The 27,022-nt window shown below is 53.1% G+C and overlaps 1 protein-coding gene across 1 annotated transcript; it reads left to right on the top strand.

Moving 5' to 3' along the window:
• On the top strand, positions 1–27,022 carry LOC144931397 (proton-coupled zinc antiporter SLC30A2-like). Its single transcript, XM_078855204.1, has 8 exons — positions 1–77; positions 10,128–10,354; positions 11,869–12,015; positions 13,196–13,349; positions 16,811–17,036; positions 18,768–18,873; positions 24,582–24,716; positions 26,168–27,022. The coding sequence occupies exons 1-8, from the start codon at positions 1–3 to the stop codon at positions 26,314–26,316; spliced, it is 1,221 nt and encodes a 406-aa protein (XP_078711330.1). The 3' UTR covers positions 26,317–27,022.

The following is a 27,022-nucleotide window of genomic DNA, read 5'->3' as shown; positions in this document are numbered from 1 at the left end:
ATGGAGGCGGACAGAGAGAACGCGCAGCTGCTGGAGGAAGGGAGAGCAAAGAGCGCCTACCTCACCTACCTGCACAAGTACGCGGATACACGCACACACACATGTAATACGTATAGCATGTAATACACACATGTGATACATACAGCTTATAATACATACACTTGTGATACATACCGCTTGTAATACATACAGCATGTGATACATACAGCATGTAACACATACACGTGTAATACATACAGCATGCAATACATACACATGTAATACATACAACGCACATACAAGTAATGCACACGACACACAGATATACACGTGTGATGCATACGGCACGTATATGTAATGTAGTAACTCGGCGGGAGACGACTTCACGGGTAACACACTCTTTATTTTACCAAACTCGTTCACAGGTGACTAACACCTACTTGTATCTCGGGTGACAAACACCCACTTAGTATCTCGGGTGACAAACACCCACTTAGTATCTCGGGTGACAAACACCCACTTAGTATCTCGGGTGACAAACACCCACTTAGTATCTCGGGTGACTAACACCCACTTAGTATCTCGGGTGACAACCACCCACTTAGCTACCCTGGCGACTAACGCCCACTGAGCTACTCGGGTGACCAACAACCACTTAGCTACTCGGCGACTAACGCCCCTGAGCTACTCGGGTGACCAACACCCACTTAGCTACTCGGCGACTAACGCCCCTGAGCTACTCGGGACACTCCCTGCCCGGGGTATCCGTCTTGACTGTGGGTCCCCAGCCCGACCCACGTGGGCGTCGGACCCCGGGTCCCACAGTCTCGCCTCCGAGCCACACAGGGCCCCGGTCCCTACAAGGACGGCGGGACTAGGGGTCTCGGGGCACTAGGTCTTCAGCTCCGTCTTCTGGTCTTCAACTGGGTAACTCTCCCCGAGTGCTCTCGCGCGTCCCCCTTTATACCCCACCTGCGGACGTCGCTGCGAGCACCCATCCTATTCGACCAATCACTGGGCGCTGGCTACGATCCTGTTTTCCCACATCTCAGCGTGCCTCAGCACCCACGCCGCGCCGCCCCGTCATCTGTCACTCCCGGCGCGCGCGTCCACACCACGCCCACAACGCGTGCCCAACCCCGCACCTCGCGCCGCCCCGTGATCCATCACTGTCACAGTCGGCGCACGTCAACACCACCACTACATCACCCCCTACCACATAGCTCGCAGCCGACCCGGCTGCTATAAAAATATACAAACCGCCCTGTGTGCCCCGTAACACAACACAACAACAAGAACAACAACTAACGTAACAACACAACACAACGCGAACACTACCATCCGCAACCATCAACCAATGCCACCGCGACAACAGAACAATATATACAATCCGGCGAGTGACAATAGCAATGTGTATGCAGCAAGAAAAATAAATGGAAATTTTTTTTTTTCTCGACTCGTGCAGCGTCCCATTCTTTCCGAGCGTCCCTACAACGGGACATTTCCCCGGCAGAGGGGAACACCGGGCGAGCTCGGTGTCGAAAAAAACGTCTTCATGAAAATTGTTGTGCCCTAGCCCGAGTCCGCCTTGCCGGTCCGTCGTACGGCACCAGACGCGGTTGAACGTCCGGTGGTGCCGGCGGTTCAGGAAGACATCGGCCAGGCATCGAGGACCCGTGCGTGCCCCGGGGTTCAGGCTCCCGACGGTCAGCAGCCGTCAAGCCCGAGGCACCTGGGGGTGGGTCAGGTGGAGACACGTGAGGATCAGCCTGCGACACCTCCCTCCCCGAGTCGACGGTCACATCACACGCCCGGTCGTAACGGCACAGAACGGGGTCACACGGTGCCGCATAGGGCTTCAGTCGGGAGGGGTGCACGTACCAACGGCGTTTTTCCCATTTAATCTGTATACTCTGGGGTCGTGCAACCCGCACAATTTCCACCGGTCCCCTCCAAGGTCTCAACAACTTGGGGGACGTAGCCAACGGTGCATGTGGACAATGCAGCCAGGCCTTATCGCCTGGTTTCCAATCATGCGTATGCACCCTCCGCCCATGCAATCTCTCGTTCGCAATTTGCCGAGACCGCGAATTCAACCTCGCCGCCTCCCGCGCTTCAGTCAATTTGGCGATATTAAATTTGATGTGGTCTGCCAATTTTGATTTTGCACGTGGCTGGGAAATCCCCAGTTGGACGTCCATGGCCGGATCGGCCTCCCGCCCATACATAAGAAAAAATGGGGAAAACCCCGTCGCCGCATGAGGGGCCATTCGATAGGCCGCGAGTACCCCCGGCACCTGTAAGTCCCAATCAACCTGATCGTCGCAGACCTGTTGGCACAACATAGACGTAATCGTCCTGTTCAGACGCTCAACCATCCCGTCAGTCTGCGGGTGGTAGGGGGAAGTACGCACTTTCTTTGTACCCAACAGGTCGCACACCTCGCGCAACAAAACGCTCGAAAAATTCTTTCCTTGATCCGTCAGCAAGCGTTCGGGGGCGCCCTTGTCCAAAACATAGCCCTGGACGAAGGCGTCCGCCACCGCTGCAGCCGACTGGTTGGCGAGTGGCCATGCCATGGGCCATCGGGTGAAGTATTCTACGCCAACCAGCAGGAATCTATTTCCCCTTGGTGTAGCAGGAAAGGGCCCCAAGATGTCCAACGCAACTAATTCGTTTATGCGCGAAACTTGAATGGATTGCAGCGGTGGATTAGCTGCCAATGGTGGCGGTTTCCTTTTGGCGCACCCTACGCATCCCTTAAGAATATTCGCCACGTCGTTACCCATCCCCGGCCAATAATAGTCTCGCTGGATTAGGGCGAGCGTTTTGTGAAAACCCAGATGCATGAGCCGTTCATGAGCTGCCAGAACGACCCTACCCCGCATAGCAACAGGCACAACGAGCACGTGACGCCGGGACATGTTGTCCCACTTCATCAAAAGGCCCTGTCTGCACACCCAGGAACCGACCCGCGCATCCCCTACCTCGGGAGCGCCAACTTTTCGACGTAGCGTAATTAGGGAGCCGTCGGACATTTGGAGACGGCCCCACTCAATGAGGGGCAACGACAACAGCGAAACCCTCCCCGTGGGGGCGTCGACTCCCGGGGTGTCAGTGGCGGCGAGCGCAACTCCCGGGGTGCCGGCGACCGGGGGTTTGCACCGCGCCGATCCCAACAAACATGTGCAGTCCGTGCATGGTGGCAACCGCGACAAGGCGTCCGCATTTGAGTGTCGCAATCCCTTGCGGTAAATCGTCGTGAATTGGTAGTCCTGAAGGACCTCCAACCATCGGGACAGTTGGCCCGATGGCTGTGCCACGCGCATAGCGTATTGTAGAGCCGCATGGTCCGTACGGACCGTAAAATGACGGCCGTAAAGATACGGCCTGAATTGCTGTGTAAAAAACACAATCGCTAACAATTCACGACGAGTTACGCAATAGCGTTGTTCGGCGGGGGAAAGAACTCTACTACCGTAGGCGACCACCCGTTCAACCCCCCCGACCACCTGTGAGAGCACCCCCCCGATACCCGTGTTGCTGGCATCTGTGTCAAGCAAAAACGGTTGTGTGAAATCGGGGTAACACAAGGGGGGAGCCTGCACCAAGGCGTCACGAAGGGAGCAGAACGCAGCCTCCTCTTCCGCCCCCCAGTGAAACCGCACACCCTTAGCCGTCAAAGCGTGCAGGGGCCTGGCTATGGTGGCAAACTGCTTGACAAAACGACGGTAATAGGAGGCGAAACCAATGAAACTGCGAACCTCCGTGACCGAGGTTGGCGTTGGCCATGAGCTGACGCAGTGCGTCTTAGCAGGGTCCATCGAGATCCCTGAACGACTCACGATATGGCCCAAATACCTGACCGATTCCCGAAGCAGAAAGCATTTAGCCGGTTTAAATTTAAGCTTAGCGGAACGCATCCTGAGGAACACCGCTCTCAGTCGCTGGAGGTGCTCCTCAAAAGTCCGACTGAAGACGATGATATCGTCGAGATAAATCAAGCAGGTATCCCATTGGAGGCCCGACAAAACCAATTCCATGAGTCTCTGGAACGTGGCGGGAGCGGAATGTAAGCCCATGGGCAACCGGTTGAATTCAAATAGGCCACCAGGTGTCCGGAAAGCGGTTTTAGGTTTAGACTCGTTATCGAGTGGCAATTGCCAAAATCCGGAAAGCAGATCGAGTGTGGAAAAAAACTGTGCTCCCGCCAAGGCATCCAGCGACTCATCCATCCTGGGGAGCGGATACGCATCCGCCATCGAGATTTTGTTTAAGCGGCGGAAATCGACACAAAACCGCAAGGACCCGTCCTGTTTTTTTACTAGGACAATAGGAGCACCCCACGGACTAGAAGAGGGCGAAATGATATCGGCCGCCAACATATCATTAACCGCCGATTGCACATGCTCCTTCTCGGCTGGGCTGAGCCGGAAGGGATTCTGACGAATAGGGGCCGCGTCCCCTGTAGCTATGTGGTGGCGCAACAGGTCAGTGCAGCCGATATCGTACTTATGTTTGCTGAACACGTCAGCAAACTCGAGTAGCAAAGTCCTCAATGCTCCCAATTGCACCTTGGACAAGTTAGCTGAACCGGCACACAACGAGTCCAACCACTCAGTCCCCTCATCACTTGGAGGATGCGACTCGACAGTGAAATCTGCTTGAGCCACGAGCCGTTCCTCAACGGGTAGCGGCGCGGCGTGAGCCAGCACCGTTCCCTGCGCAATTACGGCCGGCCGCGAGCCCGTATTCAGGACCATTACGAACGGCTCACTGTCCCCTCTCACCATGGTTTGAGCAACCGCTAAGTCGAGGCCCCTTCTGGCCCTGTTAGACGGCCCCAACAGCACCCCCTGTGCCTCCGCACCCACCTCGAGTGGTTTCCTCAACCGAAGGGGTACCAACATTTGCGATCCCGGGGGCACCCGTACAGTGTGAGTTGCCAGCGCCTGCACCGTCGCACAAACCGTGCGTATTTTGGTAGGGCTCGTCAAGAACGCAACCCGCCGACCTGACGGAAGCTCAATGCAGGCCTGATCTATAAGAATTTTGATGGGCATTTTGGACAAAAAGTCCGTACCTAGCAAACAGGGAACGGCCAGCGATGATGATACAAAAATAGGGCCCGCCAATTTGATGTCACCAATGCAAATAGTCGCCCGAATCTGGCCGATGATCCCCAGGGATCCCCCATTCGCCGCATAAAATGGCACGTCTACTGGCAGAAGGGGTCTACTTTGGACGGGAAGAATGTTATAAATAAGGTCCGAGATGATAGTGGCCGACGCACCCGTGTCCACCAGCACCCGGACCTCAACCCCGTCAATAAACCCCGTCACCACGGACGACCCGGCCGACGCAGCCACTATCCTGTGGGCCAATTCGGACCACTCGACTGCTTGCGGGCCGTGTACGGACCCCCCTCGCCGAAGTGAACCCCCGGCACCCAGCCGCGAACCCCCCACCGCCAAGCGGCGACCCGAATGTGCCGTGTTTGTGGACCGAACGTGTGAGGTGCGCGACTTGCCGGGTTTTGTTGGGATGACTTGTGGGCCTGGTCGTCGTCCCGACGTGGTCCTGTGGCGCGCTGACGCGGAGCCCGGCACCCGGCTGCGACGTGGCCCCGAAGGCCGCAGTTGTAGCAGACGACGAGGGACGTCGTAGGTTCCGGTTGCTCCAGCTTGCGTGATGAACGTGTGGGCGAACGACCTCCCGTTCTCCACTCCCCCGGACGCGATGCAGCGAAGGCCTGCTCCTGATCCGCAGCTGGCTGAGGTTCGGCGATCGTGGCGGCCAGTGCCGCGTTCCCCGCCCATTTGCAGACGACCCCCGGCTTGCGTTTGAGGACCTCGTACGCGTGAATGCTCGTGGCGATCGCCAGGGAGCAGATATCCATTTCGTCCGCCACATTGATGGGGACCCCCAACTCGTGGGCCAACGCCAGCAGCTGCTCCGTCACCATGGCGTCCTTCCCCTCCTTATCCATGCGGGGAAAAGCTGCGTCCGCCAAGGCGAGCAGTGCCGTGCGATAGGCGAGCGTCGTTTCTCCAGCCACCTTCCGCCGATCGTAGAACTGGTGGCGACACGTGGAGGGCGGTCCGAACACCTTCGCCATCAGGTGTAGTGCGGCCTGGAGCGTAGAGCGGGACGACCTTGCAGCAGATGTGAAGGCTGCAAGCGCGTCGTCGTCGAGCATCGCTGGCAACGCACGCAGGGCAGTGGTGTCGGACCACCCCGACATCTCCTGATGAGCGAGGAACCTTCGTTGGAAGGCTCCCCAGTCGCCCCCATCCGCCTTGAACGCCGACAGCGCGGGCTATCTTTGATGGAGGACCCGATCGTCGTCGACGTCGGAGAGATTTTCCCGCGCTCCGCTGTAGTTGTGTAAAATGTCGGCTCGGTTGTCAGGCGCAAAATGGAGAGCTCCGGCGCGCGCTGATGACGTGGGCTGCGCTGAGCGGAGGTCTCCGGCCACGTGGTGTCCGTGTTTCCCGCCAATCGATGGCGGCCCCTCAAAAACGGCGGCAACTTCCAGACTTTTGGCGCGAAGCGCCTTTTGGCGGGATCCCTCCAACGTCGCCTTCTCCGCCAACCCCGCAACCGTTTTTCCGCTCGCCGGAATGGAGATGTCCGCCAAGACAGCGGCGGCGGCGAGTAGCAACTCCGCCAACCGGGAGTGCGCGTCTTGGAGGCTGGTGTCGGAGGCGAGCGGAGCGTCGGCCATCACCGCGAAGTGCTGCATCGGCGGCAACTCCTCGTCCTCTCCTCCCGAGGTTGGTGTCCCCGGTACGCCGTCGTCGTCCCGACCTCGCTCGTGGGTACGGGTAGTCTTCCTCGTGTCCATACTTCTTGAAGACAGGTTTACTTCTGACGCCAGTTGTAATGTAGTAACTCGGCGGGAGACAACTTCACGGGTAACACACTCTTTATTTTACCAAACTCGTTCACAGGTGACTAACACCTACTTGTATCTCGGGTGACATACACCCACTTAGTATCTCGGGTGACAAACACCCACTTAGTATCTCGGGTGACAAACACCCACTTAGTATCTCGGGTGACAAACACCCACTTAGTATCTCGGGTGACTAACACCCACTTAGTATCTCGGGTGACAACCACCCACTTAGCTACCCTGGCGACTAACGCCCACTGAGCTACTCGGGTGACCAACACCCACTTAGCTACTCGGCGACTAACGCCCCTGAGCTACTCGGGTGACCAACACCCACTTAGCTACTCGGCGACTAACGCCCCTGAGCTACTCGGGACACTCCCTGCCCGGGGTATCCGTCTTGACTGTGGGTCCCCAGCCCGACCCACGTGGGCGTCGGACCCCGGGTCCCACAGTCTCGCCTCCGAGCCACACAGGGCCCCGGTCCCTACAAGGACGGCGGGACTAGGGGTCTCGGGGCACTAGGTCTTCAGCTCCGTCTTCTGGTCTTCAACTGGGTAACTATCCCCGAGTGCTCTCGCGCGTCCCCCTTTATACCCCACCTGCGGACGTCGCTGCGAGCACCCATCCTATTCGACCAATCACTGGGCGCTGGCTACGATCCTGTTTTCCCACATCTCAGCGTGCCTCAGCACCCACGCCGCGCCGCCCCGTCATCTGTCACTCCCGGCGCGCGCGTCCACACCACGCCCACAACGCGTGCCCAACCCCGCACCTCGCGCCGCCCCGTGATCCATCACTGTCACAGTCGGCGCACGTCAACACCACCACTACATATACATGCAAAGTTACAGAAAACACGCATTTGATACGTACATCACATAGGTATGCATGTGACTCATACAGCACGTAAACATGCAAAACATACAGAACAAATGAACGTGATACGTACATCACATAGGTATACATTTGATGCATGCAGCATGTATACATGGAATACACAAAACATATGCATGTGATACATATAGCGCAGATGTACGTTTGATGCATATACAGAACATATGTGTATACAAGCAACCCATCTATATACACAAAACAAAGAGAAAGACCCTCGGAGAGCCTTAACAGACTGTTGGGGCAAGTGCTGTTAGCGAGCACCTATAAAGGCCGACACGGCACACGAGGGGGTGGGTGGCCAGCACCACGCGCGGTCGCCTTTGTCTCCCAAGTAGCGATATTGACGCATCGCACGAGATACTCATTTGAGGCTGAGTCGACATAGGAGAGGCCCAGGACCGGTTCAGATAATTGTCAGTGGTGTCGGCCGTGAGTGGGAATCAAACTCGGGACCCCGGGTTCGTAGTGCAGCGCGCTAACTGCTACGCTACCACTTCCACACAGTTACATATTCACACACACACAGCACACGATGTATACACACACTGACAAATAATGCACGCACGTATATTCAGCGTATGCACACATTTAATCACTATGTACAGAAACACATACACGCACATATACGCATACATGCACGTATATATGCAACACGTACATAATTACAAAAGCATGAATTGCGTTTACAACTTTACACATATGCTGTATGTATGATCACATTATAGACGTGTACTCTCCTGCGTTTGGTGCATATTTGGGGCCCGGGGAGCGGTGGCACAGTAGTTAGCGCACTGCGCAAGCCTCGGTTCGAATCACGGCCACGGTTTAACATCAGTGGCGAGTGATATGCGAAGCAGTCCTGGGTCCTCCTTAATATACATACCCCGATCTAACCAGCCTGGCTATCGTTTGATCAAAGTAGCCCCCCCTCTCCACCTCCCAACAGGCCTTAATCGAAAAGTGGATTGACCAAGGACCGTACATTCGTATTTTAATCTGAAATCGCTTGACATTCCAGCCGTTGCGCGCGGTATGACATGAACGGGGAGATTGTGTAGCCATGCGGAACGGCGACTTCTGTTCGCGTTGGGCGCTGACGTGGCCCCGCGCCAGCCTGGGGGGAGGGGTATTGCAGAGGTTCACGGTTCGAATGTCCAGCGGCCGTCACCGTTATGCGCACACACATGCTCGCCCGTCCGCTTCACGGCCGATGTTAAATAATCCTCAACGGTCAGTTTCGGAAGAGTAGACCTTCGGGTTGCTGGCGTCCACATAAAAAAAATGTACCTGCAAATTCCTCAACCAAGAATTAACATTTGCAACCATTGTCCCCTACTGTGGAAACTTGGCAGGGCCCTCTTGAAAACGAGTCATGAGACTCAGCAGGGGCTTTCCTGGTTAAAAAAAGCGTAATCATCATTGGAATAAGATGGCTCGCAGGATGTGTGTACCCTTTTAACTGTCCGCATGGGATGCCACGCTTTGAGTAGACGTGTAATGTAAGCTCGAATATCCAGGTGAGCCTTAGTCGAGTGTCGCAGTTCTTGTTCAGGAGGGTCCTGGCTTGGGATGTACGGACAATATCCCTGTTGGCGTGTGCATGTGTTGGGCAGGTTAAATACGTCATCATGAGCACAGCAAATCCTCGTTTTACGTCGGGGATGCGTCCCTGAACGACGCAAATCAAAGCGATGTTTTTCCCGAATGACCAAAATTCTGCACGTAAATGATAAATGCTACTCCACGGTACGGTACATTTCTTTATGCGCGACGCAAACTAGTTCGTGTACAGGGTTAGTAGTAGGTGGAGGAGAGGCGAGGGATAACGAGACGGACGATGCAGTCAGCGACGCGAGTGTGGGGTTGAGGCGACGCAGATCGGGTAGCGGTGTTAACACAGTGACGAGATATTTGCGAAACGACGTTAAAGGGTGAGACGTAAATCTGATCTATGGCTGTATCAGGAAAACCAAGAAGGTTTGACTCTATCGTTCTAGACCAGGGGTTGGTAACCAAAAAAACAAGAACAGCCATTTTTTTCTTCAAATTCGGTAAAAAAAAACACAACTCGATGTTCCAAGAGCCGCAATGCGCTGCGGTGGATACGAGACGGTGGTAATTGATAAATATTGTCACGAAGCGGTCATTAAAGAGCCCCAGGATGCCGACTCCTGTTCTAGACCCTTCCTCACCGGTGGCGCCCTCATTCCCCCATGGCTCCCAACCTAAACCCGTGAGCTTCGGACACGATTTGTGACCCTCCCCCACCCCCACCCCCACCTTCACCCCCACACCATTCTTCGAATATCTCTCCAACTCAAACCCCCCGCGCCCCACTCAACAAACCACTTAGCTCCGTGAGCAGCGTTAACAGCTTCCTCCAGGCGACGGACTCGCCGCCGCCCAAGTTCCACGACGACGCTGGCGTCGATTCGGCGCACGAGGCCCTGGGCCACAGCCCGTGCCACTCGGGTGCCGGCGGTCAGAGGCGGAGGCGGCGCGAGGAGAGCGAGCGAGCCAAGAGGCAGCTGTACCTCGTCAGCGTCATCTGCTTCGTCTTCATCATCGGGGAGGCGGTCGGTGGGTGGCGGGCTTCGGGGTTGATGGGGAGGGGGGGGCTCAGAATGGATTCGTTGGAGGTAGATGAAGGAGCGGTGGCTTCAGCTCCGTGGGGCATGTGCTGGGTGAATTATTGCGCCGCAGGATCGAGAGAGATGGCAGCGGCTTGGAAGTCCTCCATCCAGTCGTGCGCTGAAGGTGACTGACGATGAGAGATGCACTGGACATGCCACACGCTAGAAACTGGTCAATGTCACAAAATCTCCCCGCTCAACTCAGGCACAGGCCGGCACTCATCTTTAGTTTGACGCCGATCAAACAAGATTTCAGAGCCGTCTTTTCGGACTTTGGTTCAGTAAATCAATTCAGTGATTTAAAGGGTATGAAGACAGAGGGGGATATTAAATGCCGCATCATGGAATATCCAATCTGCAACGCCCCATTACTCTCTCAGCTACGATATGTCACTGCAGGTAGTATTTACAGTGGGGGGGGGGGGGGGAGAGGTCTATGTTTTGGTCTAGGGCATCGAGTTAGGGTGAGGGTAGCTCAGAAACGCATTGTAAGAGCCACAAATCATATCAATGCTCATCTCCATTGGTGGCCCTAAACCAGAGTGGTGGAAATACCCCACATTCCTGTGCAGGGCGCAAGGCTAAAGAATGCCGAACTATTGACTTCCCACAAAGTAGTCGTCGTGTTTACTGATCCTGGGGGAAAGGTGAGCTGTATTGGCCACTGACTGGAATTTTAACTCGCGACCTTTTTAATTGCTAGTGGGAGCACTGCTTGAACTGCCTATCAGTTGTATAGGGGAGTAATGCGCCTCTGGGCACAGTGTTGGTATGCACTCCGTGGCACTGCACTACGATTGGAGTTTGTTTTTGGTGCTTCTTGGCCTGACATTGTCGCTCACTGGGGGGGAGGGGGGCAGCGACGCGAGTGCTTTGCACGCTGCGCTACGAACCTAGTCACGTGAGTTTGATTCCAGGCCATGGCTAACCTCAGTGGTGAGTAATAAGTTGACCGGTTCCTGGGAACCCGCCCCCTCTCCACCAATCACCACTGATCAGCGATGGAGAATTATGGTCAAGCATGCTCCGTGCAGCAGAAGACTAACTTGATATTTTGAAATCTTTTGATGTTGCAGCCTTTGCATGCGTTGGGTCAGGATGAATATCGTGCCCAATGTGAGTTTGCAGCCATTTCAGTAACTTCTGTTCACATTTATTTACGTGAATGAATTAGCTCACGTGACCCTATTCCCTTGCAACCATACGCACGGTATGCTGTGCAATGTGCATGCACATGTGCAGTGGTCTATAACATTGAAGGTGACTGCTGTGTTTATCCGGAAGAGGCTCAATTAAGTGCTGTTGCTCTTTTTACGAGGGTCCTACTTCGGGATCATTGACCGATTGGTCTTTGGGAGTTCGGCGCACCTCCGGTTGACTACGTACGGTGCGAAGGAAATTCGACATGCGCTCGTACAGGGTGGTTCGACGCGGTATGAACGTTGTTGCTGTGTCTTGAAGGTGGCATCCTCGCGCACAGCCTGGCCATCATGACGGACGCCGCCCACCTGCTCACCGACTTTGCAAGCTTCTCCATCAGCCTCCTGTCGCTGTGGCTCGCTGACAGACCCGCCAGCAAGAGGATGACGTTCGGCTGGTACCGGGCAGGTGAGGACCAACCCCTTCGCTGTCGGTCGAATCAAGACGACTCAAGACCTCGCTGTTCCAGCTGGTACGGCTCACTGAGTTCAACAGCTCTGTCGCTTGGGGACAACCCCAGCCCAGTGACAGGACATTCCAGTTATATAGAGTGGTACAGAGACTCGTAGCGTTACAAAGAGACACGTAGACTCAGATTCAGACTTTATTTCAGCTGGTCAGGCCCCAGTGAGCTAAGCAGCTCTGTTACACAGACGGCCGTAGGTCCAAGACATCCGGCAGCGGTGGCGATTACCGGACGCTGCAGGTTTGGACTGTGTAAACTAACAGCAGCGAACAACAACGGCAAATTATTTGCCCGAAAGCCACGCGAAAACCGACTAAAAACAGCATGAGCAACAAATAGTGCTCAAACACAAATCAAAACAAGTATTTCACAAACATCGCTTGGTTATAGCGTGAGCAGCACCGGCGCCTCCGTCTCAAGTGCCGTTCGTGAATAGTGGGGGGGTGGGATCCAGGGTGCAGTCCTGCACTGAACAGTTCCCGGATGGACATGGTACAGGTGGCGTTTGACGCGGAGCCACAGAGCCACGGCGAGCGGTGGATACTGGACGTGGTGTGTCGGGTGCGGAGAAAATGAATGTTTAGCAGCCAAGGGGTCGGCTCTTCTCAGTCGCGAGAGAAGGGTGTTGCACACGTGTGGAGCCATCAGTGCGGCTAATCGGTTGCTCAGTCAGGTTGGCGTTCTCTCCCCGCTCGAATGAGCGATGGCGCAGGGTTTGTCTCCATTGGTGACCCTGAGCACGTGGTGGGAATTCCACAGTCGCATGGTGGGGGCCAATTTCTTCACAGGCTGACCACTCTTCGCTTCATGCGAAAAATGATGGCCTGAGTTTACCTGTGACGACGTCTATCATGCCGTGCTGCAACTTCAGTCACCGAGGTTCGATTCCCGGCCATGGTTAACATCGGTGGTGACTATCAGAACAGGCCCCTTGGCTTTTCCTAGGTCGGCTCAGCCTTGAAACAACGCCTGGTGTGGTGTGTCGACAGCATCGCTTGGGGAGACAAAGGCGGTCAAGCGTGGTGCTGGCCACACCACCCCGTTGTGCGCCGTGGCGGCCCGAGTAGGTGCGCACGAGCGGCATCTGCCCTGGGGGACCTTTGTCTGTGTCCGTGTGAGCAGAGATCCTGGGCGCACTGCTCTCCGTCTTCTCCATCTGGGTGGTGACCGGCGTGCTGGTCTACCTGGCCGCCTGCCGCATGATCTCGCGAGACTTCGCCATCGAAGGGACGGCCATGCTCGCCACCTCCGTCTGCGCCGTCATCGTCAACATCATGTGTGTGCGCTTGCACACAGCCAGCCACTTACCAACGTTGGGTCAACGTTGGACCAACGTTAGTCCAACAATTCTAACCACGGGCCACCCTTGGTCCAACGGTTCCTGCCACATGCCAACGTTGGGTCAATGGTTCCAACCGTATTCCAACGTCGAGCCAACGTTGCATGTTTACTGGGCGGGTGAGAGCGTGCGCGCGTGCGTGAGTGTGCAAGCGTAACATACATTTTGGGGAGCGGTAGTCAAGTGCTCAGTGCACTGCGCTAGGAACCTGGATATCTGAATTCGGATTACCCGCTCACGGCCAACATCAGTTGCTAATATCTGAACCGGTCCTGGGTCTCGCCTAAGTCGACTCAGCTTTAAATGAGAACCTGGTGCAGTGTATTAACATCAGCACTGGAGAGACAGAGGCGGTCGGGCGTGGTGCTGTCCACACCACCACGTGTACCTATGTCGACCTTGCATGTATGTATATTGAATTTCTTTCGGACCGTACGTAGCCAACCGCGCTAATAGGAGGCGTGGGGGAAAGACAACAAACTAAACACAAAAAGCAGTTTCAAAGAAATTCGTTTTCGATCGAGATTTAAAAGTGCATAGCTCCAATGGCTTCCTAATGTAGGTGTTCGCTAACTACACTTGCCCCAACAGCCTAAAAAGGCTATAGTTTTATGGGAATATTTGTTTCTGTCGCATAATTACAATTGATAAAGTCACAATTCTTTCATCATCAACAACATCACCGACTTTATATGAACAAAATCAGTACGCACCTTTGCGCGGGATTGTGGGTCGTGAAGCAATATTATTCACCAGGGAAGACATCCGCATTTTTGTGAATTGACATTTTCATCCTTCTTTCATCAACATCACCCTCATCACTGACTTCATATGGACGCAATCAGTGCACCGTTGTGTAGGATTGTGGGTCGTGAAGCAATATTATTCACCAGGGAAGACATCCACATCATTGCGAACCTACGCTCATCGATGAATCATCCACAGGAGCAGAATCTGTTTAATCCGCGGACCACCCAGCATCCTACACCCCTGGTGTCAAAACGCATTAATTTCTCTCTCTAAATACCGGTGACACAAAAATATTCATATTACTTGAACATAAAAACATTGCTTTTTGTACGCAACTGTAAGGCTTTTTTAATGGGGGGGGCATTTTGATCTTAGGGATAGCTTAGTTTAATCAGGGTAGTTTACCTAACTTGTTTTTTTTATATCATAAGTCAAATATTCATTGGCCGAAACAAAAGGTGAAAAATTGTCATTATTGTCCGGATCAACCTGCATTTGCTTCACAGCCCTGCAGACTACCTGGAGGACCGTCACAGACCACTCGCTGGTGGTGCGGGGACCACTCTCTGAGACCCACTGGTTTAAACAATGAGAATCTCGCGCTGGCTTCAAATTATACGGGTCTCTTCAGTGCGACACAGCCGCCATCCTGATAGGCCGACCTTCGCTCATGAGACTCCAAAAGGTCAACATCAATTCTCCAGTTAGTTTTTGCCTGCTTCAACAAATGCTGCGGTAAATCGGTGGCCAACAGGCTCAGTTGTTACTTCACTATGGCTATGAAACAGGCATCGCCCACGTTGTGTTTAATACGCCACGTATACAGGGATTCATAGCAGCCGGATTGGCGACCCTGGGATATATTTTGACACACGCAGCACGCCACATCCGAAATGCGTCTCGCTTCGGCTGCGACACTATCCTTGTGCCGCCTACTCCCGTCCTGAATGAAGTGCCTGTTCCAGTCTTTCAACAGCGACCTGTCATATATTCAGTGAGAAATTAAGAGCCCCGCTGCATAAATGTAAATGAATGGGTGGAAGAAGGTTGGGGCACGGAGAGTCTAAATCTGACATTTAACTCGGACGCCTTCCCCGATGGAGCGCTCCCTCGGGCAAATCGAGCTGCACATTCGTTCAGCCGACACTATAAACTGCCAACCATCGCTCTCTCAGATTCCCTCACTTTGGGGGAAATGAGGTGAGGGATTATTTATAGGCGTGAGGGGAGAGAGACGTGAGACGTGGATGAATGTGTTTAGGGCTGCGGCTTGTGCGTGCGAGTGTTTTATAAGGCGCGTCGACGATGTTACTGAAATTTTGGTAAGCGCAGGTAAGAAACTGACACTTTGCTGATTAACGCCTAGTTCTGAGTGCGTAATCACACCACCCATATAATGACATCACTACCGTTACAATCACACCACAAATATAATCACACCACCACCGATATCATCACATCACCACCGATATCATCACATCACCGATAACGGGCGATTTCATTTTCTAATTCGATTTAAAAACAAAAACTGAAGATATCGACCGTATTCCACACGCAGCGAAAAGGTGTAAGCGGTTGTTTTCAACAGCTGGCGAGAGACTTCGTGAGCGTTGGGGCAGCAGCGGCTGCCCTCGCCGATCCACACAGCACGGCCGCAGCCAGTCACAGCGCCCATACTCACAGGTTTGGTCAACCGAACATATGTCCGCTTCGAAGGATATGATTCAGAATAACATTGCACGAGTTCGAAAGTACAAAGTACAGGATTACATCGCGTCACTTCTGAACGGTAACTGAAGACTGATGACTTAAAAAAAAATTCAGCACTATTTTTGGACAAGAGTTTTATTTTTGTCACTCTCACGCACGCACGCCCCTAAAGCCCCTCGTACACGTGTTCACCCCTTCAACAAAGGGCTCTTACTGTCACCCACCCAACCGCTACTTATTCGCCCTTTTGTTGCCTCGACAAAGATTGTGATGTTAGGCGTGACCTCCAAAATTATACAACACATAGTGACAAGAGATGTAGATGATTTTGGTAGTGATGTCAATAACGATGCTCACGAGGTGAACGGTACTGGTGATGATGATGGTGGTGGTGGTGGTGGCGGCGCTTCATGAAGATTATTTTAATGACATAGATCAGGATCAACATTATTGCGATGATGACCATCCTTGTAATGACACATGTACGAAGATTATTTCAGAGATAGTGATGATGAGACTATGAAGATATAGTGATTTTGATGGTGAAGATAACGTTGATGAATTTGATGTATGTAGAACTTCCTTCGCATCGTTAATCTGACGTGCGGGGGAAGGACGTTAGAGATGCTAGCGCCCACAAAGACAATGTCAGTGGTCATCGCATTCATGCAGAAGAGATAAAAGCACAGGCGTCGTTGGTTTGTGCGGGCAACTGGGATGGAGAGCAATAGATGACCAGCAATGGCCCTATGCATCGACAACCAGGGAGGGGGAGGAGCTCGCACAGCCTCATGGGCCTACACGAAGCCATTGCCGTGGCCGGAGGCCAGAAAGAGTGGAGACATTTCGCTCCGCCTGACAAAAGAAGATCATATTCGTCAACGATGTTCATGTTGACGACATGACATTGTCCAATCAGAACTTATCTCTCTCTGCAGCATGGCCGTTCTCCTCGCGCGAGGCCATCACTCCTCCGGACCCAGCGGGGACTCGGAGACACCCCCAGCGGTGCCTCTTCACCTGCACGGACACTCTCACTTGCACGGCCACTCGCACCTGCAGAGCCACTCCAACCCGAGCATCCGCGCCGCCTTCATCCACGCCCTCGGAGACCTCCTGCAAAGCATAGGCGTCCTCGTCGCTGCCTGCATTATCTTCTTTAAGGTAAGTGCGGCAGAAGGTGGCGATGGATGCTCCCAGCCTCCGTTTCCAACGCCGGAGGAATGACGGGGCCGAGTCAACACCCAGTCCGAATTTGAGCACGCGACCTTCCGACCGTGAGCCTCACCTTCTGCCGCTGAGTCACCGGGCCGATAGCAGGGGGCATCCTACACGGGTCTATCTTGCCACCTGTGTTCGCTGTTCACAGCAGGGGTTGGGAAACGTTCCCTGTGTGCTTTCAAATGTCGCTCGTGAGCCACCAAAAACAAAGATCCCCCGTGTAGCCTTAACAGACTGTTGGGGCAAGTGCTGTTAGCGAGCAGCGCCAATGAAGGCCGGCACGGCACACGAGGGGGTAGGTGGCCAACACCACGCCCAGCCGCCTCTGTCTCCCGAGTCGTGATGTTTATACACCGCACCAGGACCGCTTCAGATAATCGTTAGTGGTTTGGTCGTGAGCGGCAATCGAACTCGGGTCGCCGGTTTCGTAGAGCAAGGCGCTAACCACTGCGCCACCGTTCCCATGGTGGGTCATCACACGCTCATATTTAAACACCACGGTCACTTCTGTCACTGTATAAATAGGCTAGCCTCATATACGCAAAAGCGCACAAACCGAACCGGCATAAAGCGAGGGAAACCTGTATATCGGATGTCATTGATCCAATCCTTGTTGCTGGTTCATGCCGAATTGAAACCTAATTGATATGATGGGGCATTTGTGCATTCATTGGGTGACTGAGCCAAAACCATGAACTCACGACGCTTCTGAACCTCGTTTAATCACCGGTGCGCGGAGTCAAGCCCAGGCTCTCAGCGGTGCCGGCTCAGTTTTCTAAAAGATCCATTATGAACCCCGTTGACCAGTAGACAACTTCATAACTAATCCCCTGCAATTAAATTACTTTTGTAATGAATATTTTCTGGACTTTTTAAATGGGGTTTCTTTCATTTAAAACAATTATCTTTTGAAAGTGAAAACGCTCGAGAGAGAACCATTACGAGTTTAATGCCAATAATCGCGCGGTGCTTTTAGATGGCCATCGCGGTGTCATTCCCACGCTCCATTTGCCCCGCTCGTTACTCGGAGGCGCTCTCCGATTCAACGTATTTTTCTAATCACGCCACAGATTAACATCGGTCTGTGGTTAAAGAACACGTAGCAAGCTCTTAATGAGAAAGAGGGGAAGGTGTTTTTGATGTACATAGGTGACGACGACGATGATGATAATAGAGGGTTTTGTGTTAGATTACGCGATCTAACCCAAAAACCTTTATTATGGAAATATTGGTCGTGAAAACCTACGTGCTAAACTGATGGTGAATTTAGTAATTATGATGATGATACTTTTGCTAATGTGAATGAACTGCTATTATTATGATGATGAAGTCCTTTATAATAATCATGTAGATATGAATAGGGTGTGATGATGATGGTATGAATTTGGTATGGTGATTATGTGAAGACGGTGTGATGATGATTTGTATTGAGTGTGGTGAAGATGTTATTTATGTATGATGAAGATTATGCGAATCGGGTGTGATGATGATGATGATGTGAATAGGGTGTGATGATGTGAATAGGGTGATGGTGGTGAAATTAGTGTTTGTGGCGACGATGCTCACGATGTAAATTTGCCGTGACGATGATGAATTTCACCACTGATGCTGACGCGACCCCCCCCCCGGGTCCTTTGTGCCCACTGTGCCCCCCCCACCGCCCCCCCCCCCCAGCCAGAGTACAAGCTCGTTGACCCCATCTGCACGTTCATCTTCTCCCTCTTCGTCCTCGTGACCACCGTCACAATCTTGCGCGACGTGCTTCAGGTGCTGATGGAGGGTGAGTGTGGAACATGCTTCACCGCGCCGGTCGGGACGCGTTGGCGAAGGCGGGGAGCGTTGGTGTAGGAGCGTAGAAGCACAGCACAATACCGCAAGGGGCTGGGCTAGGGTGAATATGTTTTACGTGTGCGAACATTTTCTTGTAATTCTGAGCGTGTACCAAACGTTAAACAGATTTGCGCATTTTGTGAGCATTGCATTTTGTGCCCATTACTACGCGAGGCCCAATGTGTCTCCCAGCTCACACAAGTGTGGTGCAGTGGCTGAGCCAGTGGTGGAAATTCCACATTCCTATAGTGGCAACCAGATGAAGGGTCGAGTCAGCTCTCGAATGGGATTAGAACTAGCCACCTAGTTGGGATATATTTGGTGGCAAATTCAAGTATATGATTTGACCGACGTGGCATGGCCAAGCGGTAATGTATCTGCAGCTTGTTGCAGGGGTTCGAGCCTGGTGGCCGCACTGGTTAATACTGCCATCTGCCTCACAGCGGACATGTGTGTTGGTATCATCATGGTTCAAATGAGATTTTTTTTTATAAATCACCGGCCAATCACCTATTTATCTTTTTGAGAATAACCTGCACAGCAAACATCACCCGTGTGTGACACGCAGAGTCTTCGTGATAGCCTTGCACTGCAATGATCGCGTGAATGTCAGGTGTACCCGTGATTACTATAATTACTCATTTGCAGTCTTCTTTTTCTTCCTTCGTATGGCAGCAGTGGCAGTGGGGTGGAGGGGGGATGATCAAAAACGGCTCTGGGCTAATGCCGAAGACGGCAAGCCATGTCATGGCTGCAGTAGCGGTGCTGTCCGTGAACGAATTATGTGGTCGGCGCTTTTGCTTCGCTGTCCACGATCGCGATTTACAGAGAGAGAGCGGACGGGCGGGCACACGGACGTGCGTGTTTCCCGTAGCGATGGACATCTCAGGGCAGGGACAGAATAAGGAGTTTCACGAGAACCCTTTCCATTTGCAAATTCTCCTCCTCCTTGTCGTCGCCGTGATCGTCGTCGTAATTCACGAGCCGCCCCGCACGGAGCGCGCCAGCGTGTCTTTATGGCAGCGCCGTTTCATTTCACACTCCAGTCGGCCCGATGTGCGGAGCGGCGGCAGGGGAAAGGGGAACAGAGCAGTGGCTGAGGGTGGAGGAACAGGAGATGAGAGAAAGAGCTGGGAGAGAAATAATACAAATTGAATCTCGTGGGGAAACAGATGGCATTAATATGAATCCTATGTTTATCCAGGAAACCAACACCAAATCTCAAGGTTCCCCTTAATGAGTGTCCTACCTGGGATGTGCGACAAATTCACTTTGAGCATATTGTGTTTGAGGAAAGCAATTAGTAATCAGGGACATCACGCTGCCTGCACCGCACGCACAATTGCTCCATCACAACTTGATCGGCAAACACCGTCTTGCAGAGTGCAGGATTGCAGGTTCGGAGAGAGGAGAATGATGGAGCAATCGAGTTTCGGGAAGGCAGTAAAATCATTTATCTTTCCGTGCAGCAGAGGCAGCAGCAGCTGCCCCGGTGATATATAAACGGCTGCTGTGTGCTCACTTTTCGTTTAAAGCTGCCGCAGTAGCAGGGCGCTGACTTAAACAACGTCCTGGGTGTGACAAGAGTCACTGCGAGACCCGGCGCCCGTTTGTCACACTGGGGCGGGTAACGTCTGGGGGCCATCGACACTCACCCGTGTCCTGCCGAGTCCTAACATTTTCCGCTGACGGACAGATCCAAAATCCACAATGACTTGCTCTGCAAATCAAGCGTCTCCCCCGTAGGATTCTTCATGAGCGAGGTGCCACGGGTGGCTCAGAGGGCGTAGAACCGCGTCGGAGCACAAAACCTGCCAACGAAATCCGGGTTTCAGCCAAGTGTGATTAAACTGGGTCCTCGAGTGTGGCGAGTCGGTGGTCTTAGCCCGGTCACCAATAACTGTACACAAACATAATATAGGTTTTTTTTATTAGATCGTGTAAATATAAATGCATCGCTAAACCCGCCACCATCCAACACAGCCAAATAGTAAGGTTAGTCACGTAAACAGAACATGTCACTTCGTTACGAGTACAGCACACTGGTGTGTTGGAGAGCAAATCCACAACATTTACAATCTGTACACAAACAAAACTACATTCAATTTGGCTAATTGCTTGATTGAGCATACAACGAATGAAGTGCAAATACAATGTTTGGTTTCACTGACAAGTAAATGTGTTGCGATTTAAACGTCGTTGCTTTTATTTTATTTATTATTTTTTATTCACTTTATTATTATTTTTCTATCTACGTGACTTTACCGAAAGAACCAAAGAATATCAAAAGTGAATAACATTCTTAGCAGGGCATATAAAAGATATATGTTGGACAAAGAGACCAATCAAAGATATTTCAGAAGTAGTTTGGTGGCATCGGTCTCCTGGGTTCAATGCTTTGCTGACAGAGTTGCGAATGGAAATCTGCGTCATGGAATTATTCTGGGGGCACAACGGAAATATAACCGGAGAGAAAATGCGTAAAGTGATATCATCCCTTTTTTTTTTACAAATAATTCTAGCCGGGTCTCTCTGCATTAGTGACCTAGAAAACATTTCATAACTGGCATACCACATCTATGTACGTATGTTGAACTTCTTTCGCACCATACGTAGCCAACCGCGCAATGGCTGTGGCTATGAGCCGCTTGCCGAGTTCAGTCTACCAGCTGCTTGGAAGATATCAAGTGAGAAATTGAGCTCTTGGCTATAGGCACCACGTCAAGAAATATAGGAATTTATGTTCAGAACCGTAGTGCATCGCCCTGTGCAAGAGGAAAGCTGCAGAAAATGACATCCTGGAAACACTTTTGAAAACGGTCATTGCATGTCAATCACATTTCAGTACTCAGATCTGGAACGTAATGAAAGTGAAACCCCACATTAATTGTGATGGGTTTGTGTGTGTTCACCCTCAAATGAGTAGCTGGTGCGATGGTGTGAAAACATCGCCACCGGGGAGACAAAGGCGGCCGGGCGTGGTGCACTTGCCCCTACAGTCTGATAAGGCTATGCAGGGAATCTTTGCGGTCATTGCTGAGCGAGCCGAGGCCATCTCCTTGCTACACGTGACCTGGTTAAACGGCGGGTGGCCGCCCAGATTCGATCTCAGCTGTGCCCGCTCAGTGCCCCCTCTAAACCCCTGGGGCCACTCGGTTGCCCCCAGCACAAGCAATCATCATGCCTCGCGAGCACCCAGACGCGGGTTTGTGGGAGGCGCGAGGGTGCGGAGTTCGACCCACGCAGCCAACAGAGACGCTGCCCGAGTGTTTGTTGGCAGAAGCTCACGGGCTTCGATGGGGAAAGGCTCCTGAACTGGGGCAATTCATGCCTTCGTGATCATATTTTGCAAGCGTCGTGGAGCTACTTGTCTTCATCCTGTGTGCGCACTCGTGTATGGGCGGTAGCGTAAGCGGTTGGCGCGCTGCGCTATGGCGTTGAGTTCCGATTCCTGCTCACGGTCAACACCGATGACAATTATTTGAACCGGTCCTGGGCCTCTCCTAGGTCGACTCAGCCTCAAATGAGTACCTGTTGTGGTGTGTGAACATCGCTACTGGGGAGACAAAGAGGGGCCGGGTGTAGTGTTGGCCAACCATCCTATCGTGTGCCGTGTCGACCTTCATAGGTGCTCACTAACAGCACTTGCCTCAACAGTCTGTTAAGGACAGGGGATCTTTGTTTCGTGTGTTTGTGTGCGCGTGGGCGAGTGTGCGTGTGTACGTGTTCACAAGTAGTGAGCACAGGTGGTGCATCTGTCATATCAGTCAACCTGTAGCACCTGGGTCTGCCTTCCACACTTCACGTAATTGCCTCAAAGTGTACGTCATCTGGCTCAAGCCAGGTGGTGAATGGTCGCTATTATTGTTCCCCTCATGACTGTGTGGTGTGTGCGATGTGTGTATGTGTGTGGTGTGTGTTGTGCGCGTGCGTGGTGTGTGTGGTGTGGCGTGCGTGGTGTGTGTGGTGTGGCGTGTGTGTTATATGTGGTGTGTGGGTTGTTTATGGTGTGTGGTGTGTGTGTATGTGTGTTGTGTGTATGTACCTTTGTGTGTGGTGTGTGTATGTATGTGCGGTGTGTGTGGTGTGTGTATATGTATGTGTGGTGTGTGTGTATGTCTTTGTGGTGTGTGGTAGTGTAGCGGTTAGCGTGCTGGGCTACGAACCTGGAGACCCGAGTTCAATTAACGCTCACGGCCAAGTGCCAACACCAGTGACGATTATTTGAACCGGTCATGGGCCTCCACTAGGTCGAATCAGCCTCAAATTAGTATCTGGTTGGGAGACAAAGGCGGTCGGGCGTGGTGCTGGCCACCCACCCCCTCGTGTACCGTTCCAGCCTTCATAGGTGCTCAGTAGCAGCACTTGCCACAACAGTTTGTTCAGGCTAATATGTGGGATGTCTTTGGTGTGTGTGTGTGGTCAGGAGTCGGAGCCATTCCCTGTTCACTTTGGGGTGCGGCAGGGATGTCCTCTGGCTCCCGCACTATTTAACATCGATTTCGACAACGTAGTTTGTGAAGACTTCGATGGCTGTATTGGAGGGATTTCTGGGAGGCTGATCGATGCCCGGGTGCAGTGCTTTGTATGCCAATGATCTGGTGATTGCTGCTCAATCAGAGGAGTTGGAGGCACTGCTGCTGGACCTGGAGCATGCCACTAAGAGGTGGGGCCGTACCATTAGCCCCACCAAAACTAAGCACCTGCCTGGGTATTTTGTACCATCAGACACTCCACCCCCACAACTCCGAATTGGTGATGGGGCAGTTGTAGAGAGAGTGGAGAGTTTCCCATACCTGGGCAGTGTGCTCATGACCGGCTCAGGTTTGACAGCAGAGGTCTCACTCCAACTCAGTCGAGCGGCAATATATTTTCATGGGTTGCATAACGCTCTGTGGAAGCTACCTGGTCTGTTGCTCCACACGAATCTCCAGGTATTCTAGACCACGGTAATGTCCTCCCGTCTCTAAGCTTGGGAAACGTGGGCCCCCGTAATGGAACATCTTCGCCGGTTGAAAACACTGAGGCTGGCCTGCCTACAATCCATCCTGGGTTTAACCATGCTGGATTGTGTGCGGAGCTCACATATCCTTAAAAGATCTGGACAAAGTGCCATCGGTGAGCTCCTCTGGCAAGCAAGGCTGCATTTGCTGGGTCATGTAGCACGCATGCCCAGCCACCGCATGCCTTAACAACTTTTGTTCAGCCGGATAGAGGGAGCTAAATTGGCGCGGCACAGGCTAGAGAAGAGATGGAGTGATGTGGTACAAGAGGATGTGGAGCTGAGTGGACTTACTGATGACTGGTACCAGCCATCTATATGGAGGAGGCTCGTGAAGTACGCTACTGGGCAATTGGAGGCAGTCGCCCTCCAGCAACAACAGAGGGCAGACGAGCGATACCCACAACAATGAGCGGAGCGCCGGCGGAAAAAACACAGCAAGTTGGCACAGGAGGAGGCACAGGTGGTGCATCGGCCGGTCATCTCAGTCAGTCGACCCATTGCTCCTGGGTCTGCCCCGTGACCTCCTGCCAGCGGGCGTTCGACACTTCACGTGGCCTTGACGTCCACAGAGCCTGGCACTAGCGCCGTGGTGACGTCACCGCCACTTAGTGGTGAATGGCGGTTGTTGTTGTGTGTGGTGTGTGTGTGTACAGGTGTCCCTCTGGGTGAGCGATTCGACGACGTGCAGGGGTCGCTCCTGTCCATACCGGGCGTGCAGGCCGTGCACGACCTCCACCTGTGGTCGCTCACCTCGGGTCGCCGCGCCGCCTCGGCTCACCTCGTCACCGGTTGGCACGGGGGGCACGTGGAGTTCGGGGGAGGCGGGGGGCAGGGACACACACGAGACAATCAAAGAGGCTATAGCGCTGTAACGACTCTGACGACGATGTTATTCGAGCCACTTTATTGGGTCACTGTCACAATGGGGGACCCTAGGCTTCGTTCTTGCCTTCAGCTTGTCACTTCCCCCGAACGTCCCCACTCCTCGTGCTGTCCCATTTTATACTCCTCGAGCCCCCTTTCTGGAAGCTTCTTGTCACCTTTTTCCCTTAGCCAATCCCTGTCCTTCCCCTCAAACGGATCTTCTCTGTTTTCCGAGTGATCTCTAAAAGTCTGCCTCCCGAACAATCACCGAGGAGGCCTCTTCCTAGCGATCGGAGACCTTTAATTTCCAAATAGCCGCTAGGCTGCCTATTGGCTTGGGGTAAAATTTCGGTCATTACAGCACAATCCTAGCGCTATCCCTAACCAAACTAAGCTCGCCAACCAGACACGAGCATTGGCATTGACCACACTCACGAGATATTGGCCCTACCCCTGACCATAACCCATCAGCCAACCAGACACAATCGCTCGCCTTAACCATAATTGCACTCGCCAAACCCCGTCTCTAATCCCAAAGCACTTGCCAACTAGCCACTCGCCATAACTGTAATGTGATCGTGTGTTTTATGTAGGTATGTATGTGTCTGTGTGTAGATTTAGTGGATATAGGTGTGGATATGTACATACTTGCATGTATATGTGTGTAGGTCGACTCAGCCTCAAATGAGTACCTGGTGCGGTGTGTAAACATCGACAAAGAGGAGATAAAGGCGGTCGGGCGTGGTGCTGGCCACCCACCCCCTCGTGTACTGTGCCGGCCTTCATAGGTGCTCGATAAAAACAACTGCCCCAACAGTCTGTTCAGGCTATATGGGGGTCTTTATCTTTGTTGTGTGGCCATGTGTGCACAGTAGGGAGCACAGGTAGTGTTATTCCAGTCATCTCAGTCGATCAATCCATAGCACCTGGACACATCCCGTGACCTTTAAGCGAGCCTTCGACACTTCACGTGGCCTCAAAGTGTACCTAGCCTGGCACAAGCGCCGTGTTGTTGTTACGTGTGCATGTATTTGTGTGTGTGGGGAGCTCTCGTGTAGCGGTTAGCACGCCACGCTACGAGCCCAGCGACCAGAGTTAAATTCCCGTTCACGACCAATTACAGTGGCAGATAGTTAAACTAGTCCTGGTGAGTCTCCCCTAGGTCGACTGAACCTTAAATCAGTACCCGGTGTTGTGTGTAAACATCAGCGCTGGGGAGACAAAGGCGGCCGGGCGTGGTTTTTGGCCACCCACCCCCTTCGTGTGCGTGCCATGTTGGCCCTTCATACGCGCTACCCGCACTTGCTGCAGCGGTCTGTCAAAGGCTGTACCGGTGTGAGCTGGCCACCTTTGTCTTCGTGGGTTTTGTGTGCAGGCCCGGGGGAGCCGGCCATGCAGCCGCTGCTGCAGGAGGCGACGCGCCGCCTGCGCCAGCTGCACGGCTTCCACGAGGTGACCCTGCAGCTGGAATCCTACAACGCGGCCATGGCAACCTGCCCCAACTGCAAGGAGCCGCGCTCATAGGCAAAGCGCCGATAAGCCGCCACGGCAACCCACACCACCACCACCAACGCTGGTCCGACGACACCGGGACGAACACCGACCGCCGCAGCACGAGCGCTGCCACCGGCACAAGCAACGCCACTGACACGGCCAGAGCTTCTGTAACGCGACGGGCACACCGCGCTGCCGCGCCGGCTCTGCCACCGCGCTAACGCTGCAATGGCACCAACCACTACCACCGTGGCGATAGCAAGGCAACGGTTGACAGGCCGCCAAATCGTTCTCCATTTCATCCCAACCCGAACGCCGTAGTCACACGACCCATCCATGGTGGCCAACCTGCCACAACACTCCGCTGCTGTTAACACCCTTATTTTTCCAGTTGTGTTGCTGTGTCAACTGGGATAACGCTGCTATGAACAACCTTGAGGTCTGTGTGAGTGGCTGACCGCTGGATATCCCGTGGAGTGGATGGCTCTCACAATGTAAATGTGAAATTCCAAAAAATTGGCTCAGGACCACGCATGGAAATAAAACGTGGAGTACCTGGGGCTTTTGTACTTTTAACCTTTTTTGCGTTAAGTGTTATCAAACTACGGTGCGTCCCCGTGTGTGTCCTTCCCCTGGCACACGTTCCCTGCACGTTGGACTGCAATAAATGTGCGTGTGCATGCCCTGTCTGCCTGCGTGTCGCTACAGCCAACGGTGCAATGTCTTTGACAACTAT

Source organism: Lampetra fluviatilis, chromosome 4, assembly GCF_964198595.1.
Source record: "Lampetra fluviatilis chromosome 4, kcLamFluv1.1, whole genome shotgun sequence".
Classification (NCBI taxonomy): Eukaryota; Metazoa; Chordata; class Hyperoartia; order Petromyzontiformes; family Petromyzontidae; genus Lampetra; species Lampetra fluviatilis.
This window is presented reverse-complemented; position numbering and strand designations above follow the sequence as displayed.

Excerpts from the sequence above, each read along its gene's own strand:
- LOC144931397 (XM_078855204.1), top strand. The coding sequence starts at position 1 with ATGGAGGCGGACAGAGAGAACGCGCAGCTGCTGGAGGAAGGGAGAGCA. Across the intron at positions 78-10,127 it reads TACCTCACCTACCTGCACAA|CTCCGTGAGCAGCGTTAACA; the intron begins GTACGCGGATAC and ends CAAACCACTTAG. Across the intron at positions 17,037-18,767 it reads CCTGCATTATCTTCTTTAAG|CCAGAGTACAAGCTCGTTGA; the intron begins GTAAGTGCGGCA and ends CCCCCCCCCCAG.